The sequence below is a fragment of the Engraulis encrasicolus genome, chromosome 17 (assembly GCF_034702125.1).
Source record: "Engraulis encrasicolus isolate BLACKSEA-1 chromosome 17, IST_EnEncr_1.0, whole genome shotgun sequence".
In the NCBI taxonomy this organism is placed as follows: domain Eukaryota; kingdom Metazoa; phylum Chordata; class Actinopteri; order Clupeiformes; family Engraulidae; genus Engraulis; species Engraulis encrasicolus.
Window position 1 is genome coordinate 37080925 of NC_085873.1, and position 14432 is coordinate 37095356.

At 40.8% G+C, this 14432-nt stretch overlaps 1 protein-coding gene across 1 annotated transcript in view; it reads right to left on the reverse strand.

Moving 5' to 3' along the window:
- Nucleotides 1-8507: 8507 nt before the first annotated feature.
- Nucleotides 8508-14432, reverse strand: part of LOC134467460 (inactive all-trans-retinol 13,14-reductase-like) — a 12028-nt gene continuing 6103 nt past the window's right edge. Inside the window, exons 6-11 of the mRNA XM_063221334.1 lie at nt 13445-13564; nt 12543-12681; nt 11232-11341; nt 10088-10251; nt 9811-9961; nt 8508-8638 (exon numbers count right to left, since the gene is read on the reverse strand). Of these exons, the coding sequence (XP_063077404.1) occupies nt 8508-8638; nt 9811-9961; nt 10088-10251; nt 11232-11341; nt 12543-12681; nt 13445-13564 (815 nt within the window). The remainder of the gene's footprint in view (nt 8639-9810; nt 9962-10087; nt 10252-11231; nt 11342-12542; nt 12682-13444; nt 13565-14432) is intronic.

Genomic DNA, 14432 nt, shown 5'->3' on the forward strand with positions numbered 1-14432 from the left:
GACAGCACTAGGTGAATTTTTGACCATTACTGTATTTTTTCTGATGTTTCTATGTACCCTCAAAAGTCAAAAAACGTATAATCAACTGTGAGACAGCCTCACTCTTTCAGCAAGCACTTTCAGAGATCCAAAGTCAAACTTCAGAGAATGCTGATGATCTCATGGTTAATTTTAATGCAAGGATGACCCATATTATGGATGTTATTGCCCCCGAAAAAATCAAAACAGTGGGACATAAAAAAGCACCTTGGAGAATGAATCCCACAGTTATATTGCTAAAGCAAGAATGCAGGAGGCAGGGGCGTATCCAGGACATTTTTACTAGGGTGGCCAAGATGACACACAAATATAGTCTGAGGTGGCCATGGAATCATGGAATTATATACACATACGGGGGTCCTCCCACACAGAAAATGTTGCATTTATTCTATGCTATTTCCTGCATTTTAAAGAAAAGCACCAGTGAACTTCAAATACAATATTTTGTAGTAGTATAAAATATATATATATATATAGTATTGAAATGTTCTATGTTTAGGTCTTTGTTTTCTATGTACGTATTCACAGAAATTAAAGATAAATGCACACACATATCCTCATTAAGTTATTTTAATGTGCCAGGCTTTTAATTAAAAGTGCAGTGTAATCTGGTTAAATGCTATGCATTCACATATAAATATGCATAATTGGCCATTTTTAAATAACTGAAGTATGAGAGAGTAGACACCAACTTCATGAATGACATCTGAACCTGACATACCATGCTCAGTAGGTGGAGATCCAGACAACACAGATTCACAGTCCGTCTCCTCCTCCTCCAAATGTGGCTGGTCAACTGTGGTAATACAAGGATAGTGACAGACAGACAGACAGACAGACAGACAGACAGACAGACAGACAGACAGGTCCATGCACATATACATATAATACAAATCTTTAGTTCATCATCTTCTGTCTCAACATTTGTCAGCTGTTAAACCCTTTAATGCATGGCGTTATACCTTTGTCGTTACCAGAGTTACCATAGTGTATTACTAAAGACCCTGTGTTATGTAGTGTGGCACTATGACAGAACCTTTTTGATGACAATAACAGTGTTCCACTGGTTGAACGGTGTGCATGAAAGGGCTACATGTAACTAATTTAAACTTTCCATGCACAACCTACCATCTTGTATTGGGGTAGTGGACTGCTCATCAACACTATCCCTAGGCTGCTGGCTTGTGTGGGCATCTGCACTGGTGCTGGTACTGGCTGTAGCTGACTCTGACTCTTTTTTTTTCTTGATAAAGAAGCTCTCAATATCGTTTCTTCTCTTCATCTTAATGTCACTCACTGGAGGAAATGTAATCAAATCAATGCAACCAATTAATCATTCAATCAACTCACTTCTAAGCATAGTAACTGGCTACAATATCAGAGGGATTATTGTCGAATTGGCAGAGTACACATGTTGTGTTCATGAGTTTTGTGTTCGTGGTTGTGGTTCCCCTTAGAGTAACAACTTTGACTTCATTCAACAATGTCAGAATACAAAAAAAAACTATATTATTGATGTTGACAGTGTCAGATGTCAAAGCAGTGGCATATGGTTTTAACAAAGAAATTACATGACGTGAATTTCAAGTCTGAGGCGCCGTCGGCCTGCAAGGCAATTACAGCTGTGAGCAGTGGCTGATTCTAAAGCCGTGGCTGCAGGGTTTTAGCAAAGAAATTACATGACGTGAATTTCGTTGGTGAACAAACTCACATCTGTACCATGATTTTGTGTGCGTGACGATTTATTTTCGCTACGTTTGAACAAAAGGATTACGATATATTGACACATTTGAGGTCAAATATGTACCGCAAATTTAGCTATTGGGGGGGAGTCATACTCTGAAGTGGACTAGCGCTGTGGGTTTAGGCAACACATCTGTGACTGATGTGAACTTGCTTACTCTAAAGAGGCAGAGGTGCTCTTTACTATGACTTACTCCGACTTTATTTCAGTTTGATTTAAACTCCAAGAAAAGTCAAGACAATCGAAGAAGCAAAGGAGAAGCTTCTCACTGAGAGAAGGCATCACAACAATCATAGTCCAGCTTAGCATTAGTTCATTTCACATGCTAGGTTTCGAGCTATACTGACGTCTGCCTACCGATCCTGACTGTAGATAACAACCGACTACCCTTTCCAATGTGTGGCCAATGGGCCAATGCTATCCATGCCATGTCCCTATCCAAACGGTTTCATATTAACTATCCTGTTATCAACAAAAAAAATAAACTGACGTGCACGTTAGGATTGTGCTGTGCTACTAACTTGGTTTGCAGCTGCCACAACACTAACTTGCTCTCATTTAGTCATGTTGTTGTTTCGTGTAGCTATCTCGTATTTTGGCTCTTCCTGGCTGCTAATACTTGCATACAGTTTTCAAAATTAGGTTTTCCAACACATTCAGACAACCAACAAATCATTAAATTGCCATACCTTATTGTCCAAATTAGACTGTCCAGGCAGTTAGTGGATGCGGTCTCTCGTGAAGGAACTGCAGGTGACACAGTGCTCCTCAGCATCGTTGGTGCGGGGTTGCCAGATCTTTCACGATAAATAAGCGACTATAGGGGCAGCAGGCGACACGCAGTGGTCATCTCGTGTAAGCCTACTGATCAGAAATCAGCCTTGTGCAGCATCAGTCCAACGACTGTCGTGTTAGTTAAAGTGTAAAACTGACCCTAGATCTGTCAGCCAGCGATCACCATGGATTGACAGTTTTCTCTTGTTTGTTGTTGGGTTGACGAACTTGAATGATTACCTGATAATTACCTATTATTGGTCTTATACTGTTGTTATTATTGTATATTTATTTATTTATTTTTAAAAATATATTTTTTTATTAATTACTTGTCGAATCAAGGGTGGCCAGTAGGGTGGACAATAGCGTCCCAGGGGTGGCCCTGGACACCCCCTGCCCCCCCCTAGAATCGCCAGTGGCAGGAGGGCTGAAAGACAGTGGCGTAAATCCAAACTTGAAGTCCACTACCAAATCTATAAACACACACTCTCGAAATACAACCAAGAAATTTCTAAAGCTAGACAATCTTTTTTCTCTGACATAATTAACAGAAATATTAATAATGCACGCGTCCTGTTTGGCACTGTGGAAAAGCTAGCAAGGCCCCCAAATCAAATGCCCTCTGAGTTCCTCTCAGTCAGCAAATGCAATGAGTTTGCATCCTTTTTCAAAGGAAAGATTGAAAAAATACGTACAAACATACTCACACATGTGCAACCGACCCAAGATTCGGACCAACTTGCTACGGTGAAGTTAAATCCTAACCTCATGAGAAATTTTAATTTAGTTGATGTAGACATTCTTAATAGAACGGTACAAAGTCTTAGCTCCTCTACATCTGACTTAGATATTCTACCAACAGCATTCTTCAAATCCATCTTACATCTAATATCACCAGATGTACTTCAGATCATCAACACCTCACTACAAACAGGCATATTCCCAGGCTGTCTGAAAGAAGCAGTTGTGAAACCCTTACTGAAAAAGAACAACCTGGATGCACTGGTACTAAACAACTATAGGCCCATATCCAATCTACCATTCATGGGTAAAATAATAGAGAAAATTGTTTTTAACCAATTAACTGCCTTTTTAACGTCTAATAGCTACCTTGATCAGTTTCAATCAGGTTTCCGTGCCTACCACAGCTCTGAAACAGCTCTTATTAGAGTTATGAATGACATAAGATTGAATTCTGATGCTGGCAAATCATCCGTCTTGGTGCTACTAGATTTAAGTGCTGCTTTCGACACAGTTAATCATTCTATACTACTACATAGACTGGACATACATTGGCTTTACGGGCATAGTGATCGACTGGTTAAAATCGTACTTACAACAAAGAAGTTTTTTTGTCGCCATTGGAAGACATACTTCATCACCAATGTCTCTGGATTGTGGGGTCCCCCAGGGCTCCATTCTGGGATCACTACTGTTCAATCTGTAAATGTTGCCACTGGGACACATTATCGAGAATAACTCCATAAATTACCATAGCTATGCAGATGATACCCAGCTCTACTTATCTATGTCCCCCAATGACTACACCCCCTTGAATCACTCTATCATTGCATGGACCAAATTAACAAATGGATGTCTCACAATTTCCTCCAGCTGAACACAGAAAAAACTGAAGTAATTATATTTGGGAAAAGAGAGGAGAGACAAAAGATTGCTACTATCCTTGAAACGAAGGGACTGAAACCAAGGGAAACAGTTAAAAATCTTGGGGTCCTCATTGACAGTGACCTAAATTTCAACAGTCACATGAAAGCTATTACTAAGTCTGCATTTTATCACATAAAAAAACGTCTCTAAATTTAGGGGCCTGATGTCTAAACATGATCTGAAGAAGCTAATACATGCCTTCATTTCTAGTAAAGTTGATTACTGTAACAGTCATTTACTGGCCTCCCCAATAAGACCATTAAACAGCTTCAACTGGTACAAAATGCAGCTGCAAGGGTTCTTACAAAGACAAGGAAGTTTGACCACATTACTCCAATTTTAAGATCGCTGCATTGGCTCCCAGTAAGCTACAGAATTGATTTTAAGGCAATGCTACTTGTGTTTAAATCATTAAATGGAATGGGACCCACATATCTACTGGATATGTTTCAGCTGTATGCACCGACCAGGTCACTAAGGTCAACGGAGAAGAATTTGCTGGTGATTCCTAAAGTCAAAACAAAGTGTGGAGAGGCAGCCTTTAGCTTCTATGCTTCAAAGCTTTGGAACCAGCTTCCAGATGACGTAAAAAATGCACCCACTATTGATAGCTTTAAATCTAGACTCAAGACAAAGCTGTTCTCAGATGCTTTCTTAAATTATTGAATGAAAAGACGGTAAAATAAGAGAAGACAAAACCCTGACAATTCTAGACCCTATCAGGTAAACGGAAAAAAGGAGGCCAGACTCCTCTGTCGTCGAACAGTTAAATTCTGAGGATTGAATGAAAAGACGGTAAAATAAGAGAAGACAAAACCCTGACAATTCTAGACTCTATCAGGTAAACGGAAAAAAGGAGGCCAGACTCCTCTGTCGTCGAACAGTTAAAATATGAAGACTGCATATGTTTTTCAAGGTTTTATGTTTATTTATGTTTTATTTTATTATTATTTTTACCTTATGTTTTATCTTAATGTTTTAAATGTTTTTTTTTTACTCTAATTCATTTCCCTGTTTTCCTTTCATTTACATTTGTTAACTTTGTGAAGCACATTGAGTTGCACCTGTGTATGAAATGCGCTATATAAATAAACTTGCCTTGCCTTGCCTTGCCTTGCCTTGAATAGCAGCAGGTCCCAGTGGAAGATTCAGGTCATACTCACAGAAAATGCTAAATGTGCCTAGGTTATGATCTTTGGATAATATGAACAGACAGCAACATTACATGGTTCATCCACCATATAGCATCAGTAATATTGTTAGCATAATTGCCTGGTTTCAATAGATATCCAATACTTGGACCCAAGCTGATTGTTATTGTGATATCATCCCAACTCGCCACAGTATGTCTACCGTTGACCAGACTGTAATGGCATGTTGGCTATGGGTGAATCCCATTACACCCCTTAGCCCTACGCCGATCCCCTTTGCCTCCGTTTTGCGCGTCCACGTGTAGGCATAGTGGCATCCCGATTCACGTTCAGACAGATGGGTAGGGGTACGGCGAAGGGCTTTCCACCCCTCCACGTGTAGATTTTCCGACACCACACTCCGTCGACAGAGGGCTTCGACAGGTTTTCCTGAATGCATTGTGCATCCCTGAATGGTAATAATTATTCCATTGTACTAAGTTTAACATTGCCCAAATGTGTGATGGCCCTTTTCTCCGTTAAACGCACAGGAAAAAAATAACGTTTTATTTTATTAACGTCAACCTAATGCATGGAATTAGTGACAGCTGTGAGTGTCATTCCTTGATTGCTGAAGGGATATCCCAATTCGTAGCGGTTGCGTTTCAAGCCCTACAACTTACAGCTTCGTTGGAAAGCATGAGGGGCATGGGGAAGGCGTACGGATAGGAGTAGAGATTAGAAATGGGAAAGGCCCTATGTGCATCCCAATATGTGACCTTGCCTCCTCCACTTGCCTCCTCCACTTGCTTCTCGTCATGATGACATCACTGACAACAGCATTATATTTCAATATCTTGCAAAAGCTCAATTGTAAAGTCTTTTTCTCATTTGCAATTGGGATGGTGAATGAAAAACAGTCCCTCAAAAGTTGTTGTGGCGAGGCTGACAGCTGGGAAACTTTATCGTTTTCTCCACGCAGGAGGGGCCAGGAGGCGGGACGAGGAGACAAGCACAAGTGGAGGAGGCAAGGTCACATATTGGGATGCACCCCCTATGTGGCCTAAACCTAGACCTTTCCCTAACCCTAAATTTCAGTGAAGTTATGTTGCTGCAAGGGAGCACCTTTGAGGTGCATGCCACTTTTGGCATTTCGTCAAAAAAATGCAGTCTAGTCAAAGGTGGTTAGAAATTGACGAGTTAGGATGATACACTGTACAGCCAAAGAATGCTCATGAAGAGACTATGTCTATGTATATATTGTTATTACTTGACATGATTACTAAGAAACGTATTTTCAGGAAAAAGCATTTTCAGGAAAAAGTTTTTTGAAGAGATCTTTAATATTGAATATTTAACATTGTACACCTTCCACCAACTGGCACACTGAAAGTCATGAAAGAGAGTTTTATGATACATATTTATGATGCACAATATAATGTAATATGAAGTGAATGTAACAGTTCCAAATCAAAAATAAAAAACAATGGCATATGGTACAGTAATAAAAAAATTCCAATTTCTTCCAAAGCTTAATCCCATCCAGAGGCAGTATACATACAATAGAAAGACATAACATACCGTGAAATGTAGATCATTTGCATGCTGCACACTTAAAAATAATTCAAATAATATGCGTGGGGAGAAGTGTGAGAGGTCAATGCAATAATCAGGGCATATGTGAGTAGTTAAACTTTGACCTTTGCCATCAAGACAGAGTTCACCAGCTACCACTCTACAAAACATGAAATGTGCACAAAAATGCACAAAACTGGTGAATGATGTCTTGTAAGGACATAAGTAAGTCAGAAAGTAAAAATAAGAGTAATTAAGAGTAAGTAAGTAAAAGTAAAGTAAATATCAATAATATAACCATTGTCTGTGTGAGTCCCACTGATGACTCTTTGTAAGTGGGCGTTCTCAATGTACTCAATCATATTGCATAATCCGTGTTGTCACCGTAGTGTTTAAACCAATCAGGCAATCACAACACTACAGTCTCTTGGCCAATGGGGTGTTCTCACATCACAATACACGATAATATTGTCTTTCTCGCGTCACGTTTTCAAACAATTTTATGACAATGGGATAAAAAATCAATAAAAGTTAAAGTGCAGAGGCGGTGGGTGATAGATAGATAGATAGATAGATAGATAGATAGATAGATAGATAGATAGATAGATAGATAGATAGATAGATAGATAGATAGATAGATAGATAGGCTCAGGATAATGCTGAAGTGTTGAAGTGTAAACAAATGCCAACTGTATCTCCGAGACTCGTCATTGTGTATCTCTGTTTCATTACACAATAAAACTTCAGAAGCCATTGCGTATTATTTGCTCTATGCAGAGTTTAATACCTTGTGTAGGCTCTTCTTCACCTGGTTGTCTGACTTGTTAGCGCCTAAGAATTGCGAGCATTTGGAAGACACTGTTACTGTGGGATGTGTGGAGTGACTTTCGACTTCCTTGGTCTTTTAGCGTCGATAGCTAAACAATACATATATTGAACTAGTGAACATTACTGTAAAAAGAACAGACAACAAATGTCAGGTGGAGTCATATGAAAGATAATTTAAGTGGGAGGTTAGCATTGTTTAAAATGACAACACCAGATAAAAATGTTAGTTATACGACAGCACCACTGCACAAACACACGTCTTCGCCATGGAGAAATGGGTTGTTGTCTTCTCTGACGAAATTAACTGTCTCAATGCTGAGCTTGCCAAGGCTAGAAAGTGCTGCAGCAAACCCTGATTGGCAGTAGAACAGTAATAAGTCGCGAGCACGTTACCGGGGCAAGAATATAAAACATGTTTTGAGCCAAGACTGCATCGAAAATTAAAAGAACACCAACATTTAAGCGTCAATGCTCCTATCGGTATAGCGAGTGATGAGGCAGAGAAGGCAAATAAGCACACAAATACAACTTATTGTGCTTGTAAAAAGTTATTGAATGATTTATTGACTCATTGAATATCGTGACAGGCCTACACTGTAGTGTGTTGGCCAGTGGGGTATTCTTTCTTTCCTTAATGTCTTGCCCAATCAAGTGTTCACAGTAATATCTCTCAGCCAATTGGGTGTTCTCACTGCAGTCTCTTGGCCAATTGGATGTCCTCACAGCAGTTTGTTGGCCGATTGCGCATCTCATTTGGCCTTCTTGAGCCTCTTCTTCATGAGGAACAGGTCTGCGAAGAGGGTGCTCTTCAGCACGGTGGCGGCACACAGCAGACCCCCGTAAAGTTCCCCACCGACACCAGTGCTGAACACGTCCTGACCTGCAAAACATACACACACATACACACACACGCAGACACACACAGACACACACGTACACACACACACACACACACACACACACACACACACACACACACACACACACACACACACACACAGACACACACGCACACGCACACGCACACACACACACACACACATGCACACACACACACACACACACACACACACACACACAGAGACACACACGCACACACACACATACACGTTTAATCATATTTATTATTTCAATCAACCTGTTGCGCACCAAAACGCTCAGCTGAGTTCCCGCCAAAGGTACACATTGCGTTTCCATCTCATTATCTCACCTCCACTACTAACCTTGTGTTTGTGAAAATGAGTTGAGGTTAGATTTTGAGATGCTTTTGCACGAGGACTTTTGGCACATGGTTCTAAATTCAAAGTTTAAGTTCAGTTTTGGATCTCAATGGACTGCCGAGGTTTTCACATGGTTGATCTGAAAATCCATGCTCCGTGGTTTCTTTGAAACCACAACTGATGAAGTCGGGGAAGACTCATCCCCACATTTAGTATCTATCATGCCCATGTTGGGCTACACGCTGTTTTTCGGAGTTAAGCACGAGGGGTGTGGTCATATTTCAGAGGGGAGAATACGCGTAGGATCCACGCGCGTAAAAAGTGCGTGCGTAAAACCGACTTAAGAGGAGACGGGAGAATTCCGCCCTTAGAAAGCAATACACAACCAAGGGGAAGTTGGAACTTTGTCCTCAATAAGTTACAGCACGTCTGATTTAGACAGTTCTACAAAGGGATAATTAGCATGGCTTAAGGATTCAAGACCAGTAAAGATTTTGCAGTCAATGTAGGGTACATATTATATGCAAGGAAGATGGCTATGGTCTCATATTAAAGGGTAAACATTAACCCTTTAAGACACGGCATTATAAATTAGCTGTTACCAGAATGGCAATGACCAAGTCGTGATGTATTACTAAAGGCCCCGTGCACTGTCATAGTAGTGTAGTACAATAGCAGTTAACTTTCAATGTCTATTACAGCATGTCATAGGAGGTACGGCGTGCATTAAGGGGTTAAAGGAATACTAGAGATAGAGAGAGAGAGAGAGAGAGAGAGAGAGAGAGAGAGAGAGAGAGAGAGAGAGAGAGAGAGAGAGACCTTATCCTCTTACCTGAGAGGTAGAGGTTTTTGACAGGCGTGTCGCAGCGGTTCTTGGCGATGGATACGGCGTCATATCGGTCCAGGGTCTCGGCCGAGTACATGGCTCCTTGATAAGTACCCGGGTAATTACACACAGGGGTGGACACCTCCTGGTACACCAGCTGAGATACACACACAAACACAGAATAGCTGTATTAAGACACAAATAGGATAAGGTATGGCATAGGTATGGCACACAAGCATGTGTGTGTGTGTGTGTGTGTGTTTGTGTGTGCATCTGTTTTTACCTTCTCTCTGAGCTTGGGGTAGTGTTGGCAGGCCCAGTCAAACATGTGGTTGAAGAATCTCAGATTGTACGCCATGTAGTCGTCTCCTCTCTCCCTCACCGTCTCGTTCCACTCCTCAAACCAGTCAGAGTTCACGTAGGTCAACAAGATCATGGAGGTCTTACCTGCTCAGGGTAGCAACAAGGAGAGGGTGTAAGGCAGGGCTATTCAATTGGAGGCCTGAGGGCCACATGCGGCCCAGATGCAGTCCACATGCGGCCCAGGCATGGCCCCCAACTGAAGCAGTATACATTTCAGTTTTGTTACTGCAGTACAACACATTTTTGCTTGTGAATCCTCTGCTTGTCTTACACATTCACATTCAATGTGGTTAAGTTTTAGGTTAGAGGAACATGTTTCAAATTTGTTTGTGGACTACTGATTTTAAGTGTCATTTCAGTGGTCATGATGTCTGAAAATGTGTGGCCCGATTGAAGTTCTTGGTTTCGAAATGTGGCCCAGATGAAATTCTAATTGAATAGCCCTGGTGTAAGGTGTGTGTACTGTGCTGTAGGTCAGTGGTTTCCCACTTTTTCTGCAGGGACACCCCCATATTCTACTGTGGGGACAAGGCCGTAACGAGACATTTTCAAATACCGAGGTCAAATACTGGGTGCTGTACTGCATACTGTACATTTAGAATGCTTCAAACTCTTCAGTCATACTCTTAAGTTCATTTTCATCAATCACTGTCTTGATGATAAATGGGGATGGCCTGTGAAGACTGAATTGATTATTGTTGATCATAGATCGATTTTCATCATATTTTTTTTTTACATTTCTGAGATACTGAAATACTGAGGATATGACCTCTGTGTCCTCAATGGTAGTTACGGCCATGAGTGGGGATCCTCCACATTGGCAAACTGGAGAACACATAAAGGTTCCCACGAGGCAACCCACTGTGAAAGAACTAACTGAACTCTTAAATGCTCTTAGGAAATTTGAGGTTTGTTCAAGAACGTTTAGGCTCTTCAGAGAAGCTCTGGAGTTCCTCAGGGGAACTTTTGGGTTCCCCCACAAACCAGTTGAGGATTCCTGGTGGAACCTTCACATTTTTACAGTGTACACACACACACACACACATGCACACACGCACACACACCTGGGAATCTGATTTGAGCTGAGGGGTCTTTGGCCGTGGGGACGTTGAGGTTCATCATGGGGATGTTCTCTGGGGCGTCTTCCTTGCTCAGGCTGAAGAAGTTATCCATCCTGACACAAAGAAATTGCATTTCATTTCATTTCTTTTCTGATTGGCTGATGGGGTCACCATTAATCCCTGAGAACCGGTCAGGCGTCAAGCGTGTGTCAAGTGCTAGATGTGCACAGAACCTTCGCTTGAATGCCAACGGTATCTAAAGAAATCATGCACATCGCCAACAGAAAATTAAATAATCTCAATGTCAGCATACCAAACGAAGATTCTAGGAGCAACGCCCGCATAGCGATGCGTCTATTTTGCTCACAAGATTCTGGTGCAGTTGACATTATTACATTACATTACATTACATTGCACTTAGCTGACGCTTTCATTTTTATTCAAAGCGACTCACAACTATTATTTGTCAGAGTATATTGGTTACAGTCCCTGGAGCAATGTGGGGTTAGTTGCCTTGCTCAAGGGCACTTCAGCCATGGATGGAGATGTATGGAGGATTCGAACCGGCAACCCCTAGAATGAAAGACCAACTCTCTAACCACTAGGCCACGGCTGCCCCCGACATGGTTCCTACAACTTTACAGACAATCAGAGAGTAAAAAAGTACCCTACCCTAACGGCAGATAAGCGGGATAACGGCCTTCGGGGCCGACCGTTTATATGAGGTAAATGGCTTGGCGGAGGTAACGCTTGTCTCTGTGCTGTGCACATCGCCAGAGTTCGGAGCCTCTGCCTCGCAATTAACCTCGTATAACATGTCACCTTGTCTGCAGTTATCCCTTACTTAGTTCATAGTAGAGACGTTATCCAACCTACGACACAATCACAAATTCATTCAGTTTGTGTAAGTTATTCAACCTAGCACACAGAATGGCAATGACCAAGTACACAGAATGGCAATGACCAAGTCGTAATCTACATGTATTACTAAATGCTTAGTGTAATGTCGTAGTAGTGTAGTATTGTATAATAAGTATAATAAGTGTATAATAAGTACTGTCTTTTCAACAATGATTAGAGCATTCCACTGTTGGAATATTGTGCACTATGAGACTACGGAAGTTATCTAACCCAACACATACTGCACTTTCAGCAGTCATTGTAAACATACCAAACATGACAAACATGGCAATTTGGAGACTGCTGCTCCAAAAGTGCAATTGGGCCATTTCAGTTGAAGGACAAGGTTATGTTATAATTTGCTCTGAGTGTGAGGTACCATATGAGCCAAGGATGTAATATTGATGCACTCACATCTGGTCCATGTCATTGTCCTTGTAGAACCAGTTGGTGGCCTGGCTGAGTTCGAGCTCCTCTGGGGTGGCATCAAATCCGCAGAAGATGAGGAAACATCCTTTACCTGGCTTCAGGAGGTTCACACGCTCTTGGATTTCTACACATAAGTAAGATACAAAGAGATTGCTAAGGCATTTGTAGCACGTTCTGTCAACATTTTTGTACAGAATAAAATAGAATAGCACAGAATAGAATAGAATGAAATAGACGGTACATGATTTGTGTTTTGAGGTCTTTGATATTGAGGTTTGACTGGTGCTAAATTGCTAAATTGCAGGGTCCAGATGACATTAAATATTTCCTATATGCTTTGTGATCTACATGACATCTGTTTGCGGTCTTACTGTAAGTCACGATAGCCTACACCCTGACCCAAGGCTAGCTCCACGTAAAACCCTAGCGATGACTGACGTAACCGGACGGGTTGGGCTTCGTCACAAGATAAAGGAGGTGAAATGTAGACCAAGATGCCTGCTCATGAATGTTGTTTGAGACAAAAATTGTATAATGTGCGATGGCCAGGCTAGTAGGATACCTCTGTTTTGATATGAAGAGTTCAGATGCAAAACCCCCTAAGTGCCATTTCAGAAAATAATCTTAATTCATTTTTATTTAATACAAAGCTATCAAAATTGCATATTTTTTAATTTTATTTATGTAATATAACTATTTATATGTATTATCAAGTACATGATTGTAAACCAAACCAACAACGGGGTTCTCTAAAAATATAGAAGTGCCGATCTTCAGAAATGGAGTTAGGGGGTTTTGCATCTGAACTCTTCATATCTTGATAACAACCCATGCTTTGTTTAATTTTATCTGTCTGTAATGTAATGTAATGTAATGTCAGGACTCACCAGGCTTTATGATGATCTCTGGGGGCAGGAGCCTGTTGAAGGTGTTGAGCACGCCGCAGTTGGAAATTACCATTTTAGATCTCACCTCCACTTCCTCCTGGCCTTTCTTCACCACCACACCTGACCAATCACAAGACAGACGTAGCGTATAAGCACATACCAAATCATAAATGCCATATAAGGCATCTAATTGTAGTATACTGTAGTACCCCACAGGTCCATGTTTTGTATCATTAGCAATGCCCCTAAAGGATTCCCCAATGCCCCCTGGGGGGCTGTAGACTAGAAACACTATGCTTCAAAAGAAGGCAATCACCAGAACATTTTCAGATGTTACACTGTTTTATTGGGCAAAATGCCAAGACTAATATTTCGATATTATCAAGTCTTCTTCAGGGTCAATATGGCAAACCTTGGGTGCATTTCTGGGAAGCGTATGTTGCTAACTATGTTATCTACTTTGTTGGTTGCAATGCAATTTCTCATTGGCAACTACTGAAGTTGCTAACTGGCAACAACTACGCTTTCCAGAAATGCACCCCTGGGTAGGTGGTGCTTAAAAAAAACAGGTTGCCAATGACAAAGGCTGCACTGAAAAAAAAAACAAAGTCCCAAATAAATAATAATAAATAATACATAAATTAATAATAAAGTAATACATACGTACAATAATAAATAAATTACTTTTAAATAAAAAATAATAAATAAAATAAATATCCCCCCATTTTGAACGAATTTCTTTTTGATATAATCTTGGTGAAACATGTAAACATATAAACATGTACATTTTCTTTCTTCTTTTCTGTTTGGCTTGATTCATGTGGGACTTTGTTGTTGTTTTTTGAGTGCAGCCATTCGCACCCTTAGGTGGTTCTGCTCACCGCCCCCTACGCATCTGTCAGGTGCTTTTGAAAGGTCTTTTTTTAAGCACTACCTTCCCAGGCTTGCCATATTATTTATGCCTTATTATTTTTATTTTTTATTTTCT